Genomic DNA, 16,570 nt, shown 5'->3' with positions numbered 1-16,570 from the left:
ACATAGGAAAACCAGATATTGGATTACTATTGCAACATGGATGGAAAAATGTGGGTGATGAATTACTTCCTGTATTCTTCAAGTGCCCAATGGCATCTGAGCTTTTACAAAAAAATCTTATTTGTGCGTGTAGAACAGTTGTCCCCAAATAGTGGGGAGCGGCCCCCTCCCCAGGAGGGAGTCCACTTCTAGGACAAGGATACTGTCATGAGCGTGGTCCTGGAAGCGGAATGGAAAATGTGGAGGAGGTAGTGTTCTGAACTTGATCACAGAGAGCTGTCTAATGACGTCCAGGACTCACTTGTCTATTAGCGCACTCCATGCTGGCAGGAAGAGTCCTAAGTGGCCTCTGAAGGAGGTGACTGGCAAGAGCAGGTGTGTGCATAGTGGTTGACAACTCCCTAGACACACTCAGAAATAGCACTTACATGAAGAGTGGGTGTGCTGTACAGAAGACTGAACCGATGGGCCAGGTGGATGGGACAGCTAGGTCTTCAGATGCTTTTAGGGAGGCTCGTAGGGTCGCTGGTGGTAAAACTGGGGAGCTTTGTACTGCTATGCGTGAGCTGGCCAATAAATCTTTCATTAGGGTGTTGACGTATAAATACCCAGCAATTGCAAGGTGGCTCTAGAGTCTTTACACAAGAGTAGGGAATCATCCATTTTCTGTTTGAAGATGTGGGATTCATCAAAGGGGAGGTCTTCAATTGTGTTCTGTACCTCTCTAGGCAAACCAGAAGAGTGTAACTAGGATTCCCTCCTCATGATGATTCCAGTGCCCATGGAGTGCAAAGACTTGTCCACAGAGCCTACTGCAGCCTGAAGCTTGGTTCTGGTGACTAATGTGCCCTCCTCCAGAATAGCCTGGAAGCTGGCACGAACCTGTTGGGGTAACTTGTTCACAAACTGGCCATAGTTCAAAAAGTCATATTTAGCTAGCAGTGTCAGCTAGTTAGAAATGTGGAACTGAAGACTGGCTAAAGAAAAGACCTTTCTACCTAGAAGGTCTAACCTTTAACATCCACATTCCACTCCAACCAACAAGGATGGTGTTGTTTGGCCTGCTCCTTAGCAGCCTGGATAACCAAAGAATTAGGTGGGTGGGGAAAAGAAAATAGAAATGCAGCCCCCTTCGATGGAGTACCTCTTTTCTGTCCTCTTCATGGTGAGGGCACACGTGATTTCAATAATTTCCATCCTGCCATCAAACCTCAGGCTGGACCAGTCCACACAAGAAATCCACTTCCTGGACACTACAGTGCTAATAAGCGATGGTCATATAAACACCACCCTACTGACCAACCTACTGACCGCTATACTTACCTACATGCCTCCAGCTTTCATCCAGACCACACCACACGATCCATTATCTACAGCCAAGCTCTAAGATACAACTGCATTTGCTCCAATCCCTCAGACAGAGATAAACACAAGATCTCTATCAAGCATTCTTACAACTACAATACCCACCTGCTAAAGTGAAGATACAGACTGACAGAGCCAGAAGAGTACCCTGAAGCCACCTACTACAGGGCAGGCCCAACGAAGAAAATAACAGAACGCCACAAGCTCTCACCTTCAGTCCCCAACTAAAATCTCTCCAGCGCATCATCAAGGATCTACAACCTATCCTGAAGGACGATTCCTCACTCTCACAGATCCTGGGAGACTGGCCAGTCCTCGCTTACAGACAGACCCCAACCAGAAGTAAATACTCACCAGCAACCACACACCACACAACAAACATACTAACCCAGGAACCTATCCTTGCAACAAAGCCTGTTGCCAACTCTGTCCACATATCTATTCAGGGGACACCATCATAGGACCTAATCACATCAGCCACACTATCAGAGACTCCTTCACCTGCACATCTGCCATTGTGACATATGCCATCATGTGCCAGCAATGCTCTTCTGCCATGTACATTGGCCAAAACAGACAGTCTCTATGCAAAAAAAAAATGGAAACAAATCAGACATCAAGAATTATAACATTCAAAATGCATCTGACGAAGTGGGTATTCACCCATGAAAGCTTATGCTCCAATAGGTCTGTTACTCTATAAGGTGCCACAGGACTCTGTCACTTTCAACATTCAAAAACCAGTCGGAGAACACTTCAGTCTCCCGGGTCACTCAACTACAGACCTAAAAATGGCAATACTACAACAATAACAAAACTTCAAAAACAGACTCCAATGAGAAACTGCTGAATTGGAATTAATTTGCAAACTAGACACCATTAAATTAGGCTTGAATAAAGACTGGGAGTGCATGGGTAATTACGCAAAGTAGAACTATTCCCCCTACTGTTACACCTTCTTGTCAATTGTTGGAAATGGACCATCCTGATTATCACTAAAAAAGTTTTTTTTTCCCCCTCCTGCTGACAATAGCCCACCTTAACTGATTACACTTGTTATAGCTGGTATGGCAACATCCATTTTTTCACGTTGCGTGTGTGTGTGTGAGAGTGAGAGTGAGAGTGTGTATATATATATATAAAATCATATAATCTTCCTACTGTATTTTCCACTTCATGCATCCAATGAAGTGGGTTTTAGCCCAGGGGAGCTTATGCTTAAATAAATTTGTTAGTCTCTAAGGTGCCACAAGTACTCCACAAGCTTTCTTGTCTCTCTCACCAGCAGAAGTTGGTCCAATAAAATATATTATCTCATCCACCTTGTTTCTATAAAGGCAGAACTGTCATTCAAAAATCATCCTGATTTCCTCATTAGCATTTTTCCAACACAAAACCTAATTTGCAGCAAAATGTTTGACAATAACTACATAAAGCAAAGGGAAATGCAAGAGGTTTTTTTTTTTTTTTAAATTTAACATATCAATGCCAGTGTTACTTTAGCTTGCTGGATTTAGTGCACGAATCAACAGGATCCATGAGTAACAGCTTTAGTACTCCATTTTCTCACTCCTACTCTCAAACAATTTTCCTCTTATTTTACGTTATCCTCCTTGGGTTTTCCCCCCACCATTGGGAATGTAAATAGTTTGCATCAAGCTTTTGACGCCTCCCTGATCTTCTAAGAGTAGGCCTCTCTGCTTCATGTGAGAGGCAAGAAGCAAAGTGAAAGTAACAAGGTTTACAGTGCAAGACATGTTGATTAGTCTCCTTATTGAATATGGGTTTTTTTGCATTTTCACTCAGGTCACTAGGTTTCAAACAGAGTTCATCTGCTATAATATTTAAACACCACTTAAGAACAAAGCCAACACAAATGAACAGGAGGAGCTAAAATTATCAGTTTCATGTTGTAACTGAATAGTATAGCAAATTCACAGATCAGAATGCTGACATTATTTAAAATCAAGGAGCAGCAAAAACATATGTGAACCTGGCCAGAACGTATGAAGTAGTGTGTACAGGAACAATTTATATAATTATAAACTATATTATAGTGGTAACAAGAGGCCCCAAGCAGGATGATTGTTCTAAATGAGAAACATTCCTATGTGTATATCATTGTAGCATAAAATATTGTGCCAGAGGGCTACCGTTAATACAATTATTTGGTTTTACACAGTAAAATCACCCCTACCATCCTGTAACACGGTGCCCGAGCAACCAGTAGCAAGTGTAAGTAAATCCAAATGAGCCTTAATTTTGTGTCAGGAATGAAGGGTCTCAAAACAGCACAGAATGAAAGACTAAAGCACCCAAAAGCATAAGGCAAATACTGACTACAATGTCTGACAATTAATTTCAGAGGGAAACGTTCAGAAAATACACATACTTAGCAGTGGGTGCATACTAATTCAGATGCCAGCCGGCACATGAATCAATTAACTGCATCAAACTACATCACCAGCTGGTGTCAAAGACATATACATCAATTTAACAAAAATTTATATCAACCATTCCAAAAATTCAGTTTGAGGCTTCCTGGTGCACAATTTGAACTAATCTGACCATATGCAGATCACGTGCTGTGGAGACTCCATTGTAGTTTGCAAAGTACTTTGAATTCCTATGGGACGAAAGATTCTCTACATAGGCAAACTTTCGCTTTTTTTAAGCTTTAACTTAATTCTGAAGTTTGTTAGACAGTTGAAACAACTGACTCCCAACACTTGAAGGCTTTTCCAGTAGACTCTCAGAAGGAAGTGAAAGAATTACTGGTGTTTGGGAAAACTTGTATCTGGAGTCAAGCCAACACAGGCACCATCTTCCTAGAGAGAAATTAGTTGGTGTGCATTTGGCCCCCCCCCCGCCCCCCACACAAGTAAACAAGAATAAAGCAAGTGTCAATATGCTTAATCAACTGCATATTACGTGTGGGTATGTATGAGTAGCTGCACAGTGGTGGCGGGGCCCTCAAAGTGACTGATGAGCACATCTTGCTTTTCCATCAGGAAATTCCTTGTCCATTATAAAAAGCTTTGCCTCTGACTTTTCCCCATCATCCAAACTACTAATCAAACCAAATTCAGTGAAGTGGCCACAGCACTCAACCACACACAGAAGATTAGTTTAGATTATTTTAAAAAGGCTCCATATTCAATAGAATGACATGCTGAGAGCAAGTACCTTGCTGAACTGAGGCCACAAACGTTTAACTATCCCCAAAAAGGAATGTTTAAGACGCACCACTCAAAACAATCATTATTTAAATACCTCCTTCAATTATTAACCTAAGGCCAATCTTTATGTTGCAATAATGAATTAACTATCAATAGTGGAACACTCTTGAATGCAAAAATGGTGAGGTGGAAGATTAACACCTTTACATGTGGAAACTTATAGCAGGCAGATAACAGATGTTTACAGTCTCAGATGGTCCTACAAGTATACCAGATTAATGTCACCTAAGAAACCCATCATCTGAGAAAGGTAGAATAAAATATTGATATTTTCTTCCAGCACCTCAGAGGGTTTTTTTTAGCTGAACTTGTATTGTCCTTGCAGGAGCACTGCCACTGGGTGATTCACCTCACTGTGTTGGCCATGTCTGAAAGGCAAGTTGTGGGCTTTAAACTATGAAATGTAATTTATGCAGCTAATAGATGTGGTGATCAGAATCCATTCACTCCATCTATTATGTTTTTAAAATTACATTACAAGTTTCAAAGCCTCCAACTTAACTTAACTACACAACTGGTCCAATACAGGGATAGAAGCAATCCTGCCACACTCTACCCGAAGGAATGTTTAGCAGCATGTTCTCTCTGAAGGGCCTGTAAGGAAATGTAATGTCTTAATTTTTATCTTCTCCTGGATTTTGAAATAAAACATGGGGACAAGACAGAAAAGTCTGAGCTCCTAGGTTAATTAGGACTACACTAGATAAAGCATTAGATTAGAACATATACCGCAGGAAATAGCCCTGAATTGGCAATGGTGATTACTTAAATAACCTAGCAGATTTTTTCCACCTTTAATTTATGTGATTAAAAAGAATATCAGTTAATACTCATAGCTTCTCTGGAGAGGTTGCTGCTGAAAGTCCTCCATTAATGTGCTGTCTACAAAATTCTAGTCACCGTATAAAGGGTTAAAATCTTCAAGGTACAGAATGGCTTTACCTTGTTGGCACGGAGTTGCTTATAGAGATCTGTCTGCTGCCTTATGCGATACTCCAGGTCAGAGATCTGAGCCTGCAGCCACGTCCACTGACAGATAATGCCTGCTCTCTCCATTGCCCATTGGCACTCTGCTTGAGGATGCCTGGAAAGCAAGTTTGCATATTTTAATCACTTTCATTTATTTAAACTAATTTACTCTACATATAAAATCAGCTAGGATAGGCAAATATTCGCAAGTAAAATTCAGTACAAATTCACTTTAAAAGAGACCTATAAATAGCTTCTAAAGTCTGTATCAAAACAACATTTCCTGGAAGGCAGGATCAATTATTTTTGCACTTCTACAAGCAATACCAACAATCCATTTCCAGTCACATACCAGCAATCATCCCGGTAATTATAAGGCAGTGAGAATAAATGGCTTAATTCTTCCTCAACTGCAGCAACACAAACTGTTACTCTCTTTGGTGAGAGTATAAGTAAGCACTCAGATGACTTGCTAATCACAAAAAGTGGTCCGTCAAGGAAAGAGTTCTGCTTTCACACACCTAGCCACCAGCACACAGAGAATGTGAGAAATCTTTTGCAGCTCAGTGGGATTGTATTGTAAAATGATAAAAAGGAATCTTTTGCTCCTTTATACTCTAAAAAGGTATGACAACTTATCTTCACTGCCAGAGTTAGTTCAAGTTAGTTTACTTGGGCCATGGCTACACTAGAGAGTTGCAGCGCTGGTGAGGGGGTTACAGCGCTGCAACTTAGGATGTGGCCACACTTGCAAAGCACGGCCAGCGCTGCAACTCCCTGGTTGCAGCGCTGGCTGTACACCCGGTCGAGCCTCGGGTGTAGCGATTCCAGCGCTGGTGATCCAGCGCTGGTCAGCAAGTGTGGACCCCACCAGCGCTTTTATTGACCTCCGGGGTATAAGGAGGTATCCCAGAATTCCTGTCCACAACAAACCGGAAGAAAGGGAGAGCTCGGAGTTCAGCCAAACTGCTTATTTAAAAAACAAACACAGCTCCTGTTTGCTGAGCAAGCGGAGGCAGGCAGGGGAATTACTTTGGAATGTTCACAGCTGTTTGCTTGAAGAGAGAAACAGCAGGCTCACACGGCAGAGGGGGAGAGGGAAGTCCATGTTGAGCAGATGCTTATCTGGTCTGACGGCTATTTAGGAGTACATAATTTGCATTTAGTGAATGAGAGAGGGGTGGGGGAAGGGGGTCAGAACTTTTAAAATGATTGAAGGTAGGCACTGTGTGTCTTCCAGTCCTTAGAACTTGCAAGGCAGGGAGTTGAGAACAGTGTCAACTCCAAAAATCCATTCTGTCTGTCTCCTCCACGTTTCCTGTCACATTCCACCCCACCCCCCTCTTTTGAAAAAGCACGTTGCAGCCACCTGAATGCTGGGATAGCTGCCCACAATGCACCACTCCCAACAGCGCTGCAAATGCTGCAAATGTGGCCACACTGCAGCGCTGGTAGCTGTCAGTGTGGCCACACTGCAGCGCTGGCCCTACACAGCTGTAACTACCAGCGCTGCAGAACTGTAAGTGTAACCATGGCCTTGAGTTACTCGAATTGAGCTAGTCTAGCTAGAGGAAGGGCTCTTCTACATTGGAAATTAGCATGCAGCAAGCCAGTGTGCGAGTCTAAAGAACACTAGATTGCCGTACAGTAATGTCCCCTGTGGACATAGTTTCAGTGTACTAGCTTAGGCTATGTCTACGCTACACACCTTTTAGCAACACAGCTGTGCCACTACAGCTGTACCACTAAAAGGCGCACAGTGTAGCCGCTGTTTGTTGGCAGGAGAGAGCTATCCCGCTGACAAAAAAACTGCCACCCCCAACGAGCAGCAGCTTTGTCTGCGGGAGAGTTCTCCTGCCAACAGAGCACTGTTCACACCAATGCTTTTTGTCAACAAAACTTTTGTCATTCGGGTAAGGGCATTTTTTTCACATCTCTGAATGACAGAAGTTTTGTCATTCGGTTTCCATAGTAGACAAAGCCTTAGTGTAAACCTTCTGGATTCACACCCTGGATTGCTGTACACTAAATTCAATGTAGACAAGTTCTGAGAAGAAAGACAGCAACCATTCACTGACCTCATTAGCAGACAGAATAACTAGATTAGCAGTCTGAGTTGTAACCTGAGCTGCTGCATGCCCACTGCACTACTAGCTGAAGCATCAGCAGCCCTGAAGTTTCAAACACTCCATGAGTAAAGCGCTTAACTCAAACTAGAGATTTGTCTGTGCAGACAAGAGTCTAGTTAGAGGCACAACTCGAGATATACCTCAAGCTAACAATACAGTGAAGACAAGCCCTAAGCTGCAACTAGAATGAGTGGGATCCTGGCAAAACTAACTAGAGCACTTGGCACTGACATCATAGAAATAGGAGAAACCTAATATCTAAAGTCCTGTGAAATTTTTATTCTTTACAATTGTGTGGGGTTTTTTTTGAGAATTTTTGTTATTTTATTTTATCCATGTGGGAGGGGGCTGGGTCCTGCCCTGAGGGTGCTAGGAGTTGCAGAATGAGCCACTCTGCACTCAGGGCCGGCTTTAGGAAGTGTGGGGCCCAATTCAAACATTTTCGGTGTGGCCCTGGCAGGGATGACTTAAAAAAAAACACGTAAAAAAAGCCTTTCATTTCTTAGCAACCGGTTCCTTATAAGAAGTTCTGATTTAAGGGATATACCACAGTATGTATTTTTTGTACCAACAGCGTTACCATATGTCCATATTTTCATCCCGGGTGGCGATTTAAGAACCACAAAGCCTGACATGTTTGAGAAAATACAGATGTTAACCCTGCCTAAAGTTCTTTTTTAAAAAGATGGGCCTGAACTAGAAATGAGCTCCATTTTACATGCGTGGGTGTGCACATGTGTACCTGGTGTGCATGTGTGGGTCCCAGCTGCTCCCTGCCCCCCCTCATTGAAGCAGGTGTGCAGGGTTACTGCCCTGGGAACTGCAGGGCACTAGTGGACATGGGGCTGGCTGGAGGCAGGGCAGGGGCTGACTGGAAGTAGGGGCTGGCTGCAGGCAGGGCAAGGGGTGCAGGGCTGGCTGGAGACAAGGGAGTGTGGAGTGGGCTGGCTGACTGGCTTCAGGCAGAGAGAGATACAGGGGGTGCAACATAGGTTGGCAGGGTTGGAGACAGAGGAGTGTGGGACTGGCTGGCTTCAGGCAGGGGGGTGCGGCAGGGATTGGCTGGAGACAGGGCAGGGGGTGTGGGGCTGGTGCTGGCAGGGCAGGGACTGCAGCATGGGCCGGCTGGAGACAGAGGCTGGTGTGGGGCTGGAGACAGGGCAGGGGATGCGAGGCTGGCTGGAGACAGGGGCTGGCTGTTGGCAGGGTAGGGGTGTAGGGCTGGCTGCAGGCTGCGGCTGGTGCAGGCAGGACAGGGGGTGCAGGGCTGGCTGGAGACAGAGGCTGGCTGTGGGCAGGGCAGGGGGCGCGGGGCTGGCTGCAGGCAGAGGCTGGTGTAGGCAGGGCAGGGGGTGCAGGGCTGGCTGGAGACGGGCTGGCTGTGAGCAGGGGATGCAGGGCTGGCTGCAGACCGGAGCTGGTGCAGGCACGGCAGGGGGTGCAGGCAAGGGCTGGCTGCGGGCAGGGGGTGCAGGTACAGCCCACCCTGTACCGTGAGTGGCCCCCTCCTCCTCACTCCTCCACCAGGGTAGCAGCAGCAGCCTGGGGCTTGGAGACTATTTAAAGGGCCTGCGGCTCCCCTGCTTCTACCGCCCCGGCCCTTTAAATAGCCCCGGGAATCTTGGGGAAGCGGCAGGGCTCCAGCAACTATTTAAAGGGCCGGGGCAGTAGAAGCAGCCAGAGCCCTGGACTTTTTAAATAGCCCCCAGGGCCCCGCAGCCCTACCCCAGGGCTCCAGCAGTGGTGTTCTGGTGGCAATTTAAAGGGCCTGGGGCTCCAGTCCCTGCTGGGAGCCCCAGGCCCTTTAAATTGCCCCCTGGGGAAGCCGGGCCACCAGCTCTTGCTGGTATGCTGAACCGGGGCTTGAGCATGGGCCCTCTTAGGGGCAGGGCCTGATGCAGGGGAATTGGTTGAATTGGCCTAAAACATATGCCAGATCGCAACACCCAGAGCAAGGAGCCGGACCCAGTTCTGTGGGACTGGAGCTGCCACCTCAACATGAGTGCAGGCAGGGCTGGCTTTAGGCCATCAATCTTATGGTGAAAGGTGATAACAGCTAGTAATACTATAGCAAAGCTTGTAGAAAACCCTGAATTCTTTAGTTCTAATATGTATTTCAAGCCCAAACAGAAGTGGTGCTGTGAGTGCAGATACATGTTTATTCTGGCACAATAAAGAAAACCTTTTCCATTTCTGGAGGTAAGTGGTATGTGTGGCTGATTTTCTGATGTTTACTAACACCTGTTTTACTTGTTCCAAACAGGTTAGCTAGTCATGGTTGAGCCACACCTTCAGGTGAAGTTTCTCCAGGTTCAAGTGGAGGACTTGACCTCCTCCTTGTGAGAGATGGTCCCGCTGGGGGAGAGGGAGGAGAGAGAGAGTGTACATGGTGTGCAGATCACCATGTGCATCAGATATGGGTATCAGGTCTGCCTAGGCTATGTCGGAACTATAAATATGACCTTGGTTTTTACGGTTCGTATCTTGTGTATTACTCTGGAGATTACTTGTACAGGTGGGAATAAGTATAGGAGAGGTGCATCCCACCTGATTAGAAAGGTGTCCCCTAGGGATTGTGTTCCCAGTCCTGCTCGTAAGCAAAACTGCAGATATTTGTTGGTTCGTGGTGTTGCAAACAGGTCAATGCAGGGGAACCCCCATTGTTGGAATATGTTATGTAGGACATTGGTGTTCTGTGCCCACTTGAGATCTTGGGGAATGTGTCTGCTTAGTGTGTCTGACATCGTGTTCTGGCGGCCCAGAAGGCAGAAAGCAGTAATGGTGATGTTGTGAATTATGCACTCATTCCATAATTTTGTGGCTTCCGTGCATATAGTATGAGAACGGGCTCCTCCCTGTCGACTTATGTAGAACGTACATGCAATGTTGTCTGTCATGACTCTTACTGTTTTGTTCTTTATCACTGGGAAGAAGAGAAAGCACGTGTTGTGAACTACGCGCAGTTTGAGAAGGTTGATGTGTAGTTGTGTTGCACACATTCACTGGTCTCGTCCACCAACGTAACGACGCTGGCCTTTTGGTGTTAATGTTAGGCTTTTGTTTAGACTGTGCTTGTTTGATATGTATACTGAGCTTAGCCATCCCTGTAGGGAACACATGTGTAGTTGAGTGTGCTTTACAATGAAAGTGGTGGCCACCATGTGACCCAATAGTTGCAGGCAGGTAAGTGCTGAGACCTTTGGGTTGTTTGACCACTCTCATATCTGTGGTCACAATGTTAAGAATCTGTTCCTTGGTAATGATGCTCTGGCCGCTATAGAGTGCAGATACACTCTGGTGAAATCCAATTGTTGTACTGGAATTAGAATTCATTTTTGTTTATTTGTAGCCCAAGAGTCTGAAAGAGGGTATTAGTCCTCTGGGTAATGTCTCATTTCTGATTGGATAGGACCTTTTGGTAGGCAATTGTCTAGATATGGGAATATCATTATTCCTTGTCTGTACAAATGTGCTGCTACCACCACTAGGGTTTGGAGAAGACTCTCTGAGCAGTCAAAAATCCAAATGGCAACACACTGTATTGGAAGTGATCTTTTCCTGTGAACCACAGGAACCTTCTATGTGCAGGATTTATGGTAATGTGAAAGTATGCATCCTGTAGGTTGAGGGTTGAAAACCAGTCCCTCTTTTCCATTGCTGGGATTATTTAAGTCAGTGTGACTATCTTGAATATTTGGATTTGGTACAAACTTGTAGAGTTTTCTGGGATCTAATATGGGTCTCCATCCACTGTTTTTCTTCTCCAGTGTTATCAGTGCCATTTAGGAGGAGTCTGGCTTGTGTTTGCCTCTTGACTCCTTAACCTTGCCAGCAGCAGGCCCAGTGCAGGCGGTGCCGCAAGTTCCCAGTGCATCAAAGGTGCTCACTCTTGGCATGGCCCACATCAACAATAGCAACCTTGCAGGACACCATATTCTTTTCAGCGGTTCTCTCTGCGGGGACAATGTGGCTCTTTTACTCACTTTCTTAAAGGAAAGATACTTGTTTCTAAAAATGACATGCCGGGAGAGTCCCCAGTTGAGGGGTTCTGCTACCTAGGGTCAGAAAGTGGCTGAAGGGATTTCTCCATGAGAGTAAGTTTCAGGCGGAGAGCTCTATCCCATGCGGCTTAAGCTCTGAAGTTGCCGAAGTGAGTACTCTTATGGTCTGCACATCTGACCTAAGCTGCGGACGCAGGGTGAGTGGCCATCTGAAAACGGCATAGGGTCCTTGCATGAGAAACATCTTTGAAGCCTGTGACCCAGGCATGTTTTTAATGTCCCTCACTGAGGTCGTTTTAAAAACAGAATAAATGAAAGGGGGGGGGGATTGAAGGGAGAACAAAAAAAAGATGTGCAAATGTCTAAACTAGTAACCAAGATCTAACTATCACTAATTAATTCTGACCACTTTAATAATTTTTCTTAGGCTGTCATTCAACACCACTACGGAGCTCCGTCTCAGGCCAAGGACAGCTGAGAAGCAACTGAGGGGTCCGGTCACACATGCAATGGTCAAATTGCCAACAGCGCCATGAGATGATTACTGTACACATGCAGCTCTGATGGACATTGCTACCAAAAATCTCTGATCAAGGATGCACGGACGCACCAACACCTGAACTGGAGCACCCACAGGGACAGCACTCAAAGAAGAATTGGTAGTGGCATCGGTTCATAATACATCTGAGAAATCTTCTGTGGCCACAGAAGATACAAATGTGAAAGACGGAGTCCTTTAAGTCAAGGGTGACATACCTATCTCCTGGATCCACAGAGGGAATGATGGAAGCCAGGGAGACCATGCAGAACCTCAGTTTCTTGAGACATATGTTGAGGCAACACAGGTCCAGAATGGGCTGAAGGTCCCCCTTGGTCTTTGGGATTAGGAAATATCAGGAGTAAAACCCCCTCCCTCTCAAATCTTGAGGAACCTTGTTCACAGTCCCCATCTGTAGGAGGGACTGCACCTCTTGGGTGGGGAGCTGCTCATGGAAAGGGTCCCTAAAGAAGGACCAGGATGGGAGGAAGGGGTAGATGAAAACTGAAGGGAACAGTCAATTGTCACGGTACTTAACACCCAGTGGTCCGATGTTATGCAGAACCCCAGAGCTGAAGTGGGACAGACAGTCCGAAAATAAAAGTGGAGACAGGATCTGAGACAGGAACTGGTATAGTATCCCCAGGCACACCTTCAAAAGGCCTGCTTGGGCCCACCAAAATACCTGTGTGACCGCAGTTGGAAAGATGAGATGGAGGGAAGTGGCTGACACTACTTGTAACCTCTCCCTTTCTTTTTAGGACTCCTGTCACAGAAGGGGAGACCAATACCCTCTCTACTTCCATTTAGTGCCACAGGGTCAGGGGACTGGCAGCGGACCAGAGACGGTTGCAATGACGGTATCTGGGTTGGCTTGCCCCTAGAACAGGGTTTTTCAAATTTTTTTCCTAGTGACCCAGCTGAAGAAAATTGTTGATGCCCACGACCCAATGGAGCTCTGGAAGAGGGGTTTGGGGTATGAGAGGGGCTCAGGGCTGGGGCAGAGGATTGGGATGCGGGAGTGAAGGCTGCAGGGTGGGGCCGGGAATGAGGGGTTCAGGACGTGGGAGGGGGCTGTGGGCTGGGGGGTGCAGGCTCTGGGGTAGGGCCAGGAATGAGACATTGTTTGTCCTTTAGAACTTTAACCATTTAAGGATTAAATATATTTTTGTAATACTGAATTTGTGAACTATATTACAGTGATATTGATAAGGGGTGTTGATGACTGTATGATCTATAGAGTTGTTTGTTTGCCAGACAAGGGAGAGGTAAAGAAAATTTGTGGTATGACATTATAGAAGCAGAGTTTATGGTGCCTGGGGTTGATTATTGCTGATGTGCTTCATATAGGGACAATTTATTTCTGAAAATGGGTGAGAGTGTGCATGTATGAAGCTGCATAGTTTCACCTTATTTTCTGTGGCTTTCAATTAGACATTGTTTGCCCCTCAGCAATTTAAACTATTTTAAAACAACTTGTATATCTGAATTTCCTTTTGTAAAATTTAAAACTGAAGGCACTGTAAAGACAGAGACCACTTCATTCAGTGTTTGTAAGTAACTTCTCAAATTGAATATTTCCAGAACTTTTAAAAAACAGAGTGAAGATACATAGGAGTGTTAAGATTTCCCAGCTCCCACAAAAAGGTCCTAAGACTTCCATAGCCAATGGATGGAGAATTACAAAGCAAATCTATTTGGAGCTGTGACTGCATCAATTACAGTGGAGCAGTGAATTTGCAAAGCACAAAGTGTCAATTTGAGAGATCTATTGGAGACTCATGTTTTTCTTGGGAACAAAACCTAATGGATGTTTCATGCAACCTTTTTCATGGCACCCAAAAGTTTGCTAGGTACCTCACAAGACAAGTTCAAAAACATGATCCCTGCCACAAACTAATATCTAACATGATGACATAAGACAGTGAACAAGGTAGTAAGGCGGGCGCAGGGGGTAGTAGTACACAGGGTTGTCAATAGTAGTACACATGTGGGGGTTGTCAATAGAGTAAAACAAACGCTGGCTACTTTCTCGTAGGCTTAGAGAAAATTTTTTAGGCGGGAAGAAGATTGGAACAAGGTCAGAAAAGGTATTCTAAACATACAGGCACTCTGGGGATGATGATGGTAGGAGGAGTGGAGGATGCTTGCTATCAGAGCAGAGGCAATAAAAAAAATATTTCATAGGAGAGGCAGAGCTGTGCAAGGCCTTGAAAGCAAATACAGGCAGCTTGAATTGATGTTTGCAGAAGGGTGAGCCAAAGGATGGATTCAAAGAATGGGGGATGACATAGATCAATGGCAAGTAATAGGATCTTAGTCGCTACGTCAAAGGCCAAAAGAGGAGGTTGTAGTGATGAAAAGAGGTCATGAGGTGGACCTATATGAAAGTTTTAGCAATGTGGGCAGAAAAAACGTTGGATCTTATAGACATTGTGAAGAAAGTAGCAGCAAGACCTGGACATAGATTGGATTGTTGGAAGAGAAAAATCATAGATGTCCTCCAGTTTACAGGCTTGAGTGACAGGCATTATCTGTGGTGTGTTCAACAATAACAATGGGAGAGTGGAAAGTGTTTTGGTGGAAAGCAAGGGATCCAGTTTTGGCTATGTAAAGCTTGAAGGAATAGTAAGGCATGTTTAGATATGAGACTGGATAGCAAATAAGTCAGGAGGTGGATTGGAGAAGTGCAAGAGTCATCAGCATAGAGAGTATAACTGAAGCTGTCTGAGTGAGTTAGACAGCCCCGCAACCTGAAGCAAATACTCACCAGTAACCGCACACCATAGAACATAAACACTACCCCAGGAACCTATCCTTGCAACAAAGCCCGATGCCAACTCTATCCACATATCTATTCAAGTAACACCATCATAGGATCTAATCACATCAGCCACGCCATCAGGGGCTCGTTCACCTGCACATCTACCAATGTGATATGCGCCATCATGTGCCAGCAATGCCCCTCTGCCATATACTTTGGCCAAACCGGACAGTCTCTACGCAAAAGAATAAATGGACACAAATCTGACTTCAGGAATCGTAACATTCAAAAAACGGTGGGACAACATTTCAACCTCTCTAACCACTCAGTGACAGACTTGAAGGTGGTAACTGTACAACAAAAAAACTTCAAAACCAGACTCCAAAGAGAGGCTGCTGAATTGGAATTAATTTGCAAAATGGACACCATTAAATTAGGCTTGAATAAAGACTGGGAGTGGATGTGTTATTACACAAAGTAAAACTATTTCCCCATGTTTATTCCCCTCCCCCCCACCACTGTTCCTCACATCTTCTTGTCAACTGCTGCAAATGGACCATTTTTGATTACCACTACAAGAAGTTCTCTCTCTCCTCTGCTGGTAATACCTCATCTTAACTGATCACTCTCATGAGTGTGTTTGGTAACACCCATTGTTTCATGTTCTCTGATCTACAGCTTCCTACTGTATTTTCCCCTTCATGCATCTGATGAAGTGGGTTGTAGCCCACGAAAGCTTATGCTCAAATAAATTTGTTAGTCCCTAAGATGCCACAAATACTCCTGTTCTTTTTGCGGATACAGACTAACTCGGCAGCTACTCTGAAACCTATTTTTATTACAGTTGCTATAAAGGAGCTGTTACTGAGCAAGTAATTAAAATGGAGTTACTGTGATTGGAGACCTTCCTATAATAATAATATAGCTGAAAAACTTTTAAAAAATAATTTAATCCTATTTTCCAGCCATTAAAATATTGTTTTTTAAAATGAACTGCTACTGTGACACAGACTTGCCCAGACATGTATATTAACCAGTCGGACCATCTTCTCAATATTTCACCAAAGGGGACTGCGTGTGCTCTCTGCCAAAAGCTAAGAACTAGCTGATTGTCATGGTTACTGAGAGATGTTAGCACAGGAAACATTTTAACAAATATGTAAAATGTAGACTACTGTCACCTGAGATGAGTGGGCTCTCAGGGCTATCTCAATCAACACTGAGAACAATGGACACCTGTGGAGATAGACTGTGTTCACTTTCTAGACCAGATGCACGCTTAAGGATTTAGAAAAAACAAAATAACACCCCAAAAGGCTCTAAGGGACCACTCTGGTAAGATACAGTAGTCTGCAACGATATAAGAGAATAGAAAAGAGCACAAGATTTTATCCGTTACAGAGGAGAAACCCTGCAAGCATAGTGTCTCGTGAAAGGCAGATCCCAGCTGTTTGAACTGGACCAGCACTGCAAGTATAGTAACTCACTTAAAGTGGTCCTGGTTAACATTGTTTCGCTATGTTCCTGAGCAATTAGAGAATACGCTCATTTAAAGTTGCACAATG

General features: G+C 44.7%; 1 protein-coding gene across 11 annotated transcripts in view; it reads right to left on the bottom strand.

The window, feature by feature from the left end:
- LOC127045833 (KAT8 regulatory NSL complex subunit 1-like) overlaps window positions 1–16,570 on the bottom strand; it is a 137,624-nt gene that overhangs the window by 85,805 nt on the left and 35,249 nt on the right. For all 11 annotated transcript variants that reach the window (XM_050942520.1, XM_050942521.1, XM_050942519.1 and 8 more), the window contains one exon: window positions 5,547–5,688. In XM_050942520.1, coding sequence (XP_050798477.1) covers window positions 5,547–5,660 — 114 coding nt within the window. In that variant the 5' untranslated portion in view covers window positions 5,661–5,688. The remainder of the gene's footprint in view (window positions 1–5,546; window positions 5,689–16,570) is intronic.

Source organism: Gopherus flavomarginatus, chromosome 2, assembly GCF_025201925.1.
Source record: "Gopherus flavomarginatus isolate rGopFla2 chromosome 2, rGopFla2.mat.asm, whole genome shotgun sequence".
Classification (NCBI taxonomy): Eukaryota; Metazoa; Chordata; order Testudines; family Testudinidae; genus Gopherus; species Gopherus flavomarginatus.
The sequence above is the reverse complement of the archived record's forward strand: the minus strand, read 5'-3'. Positions and strand labels throughout refer to the sequence as shown.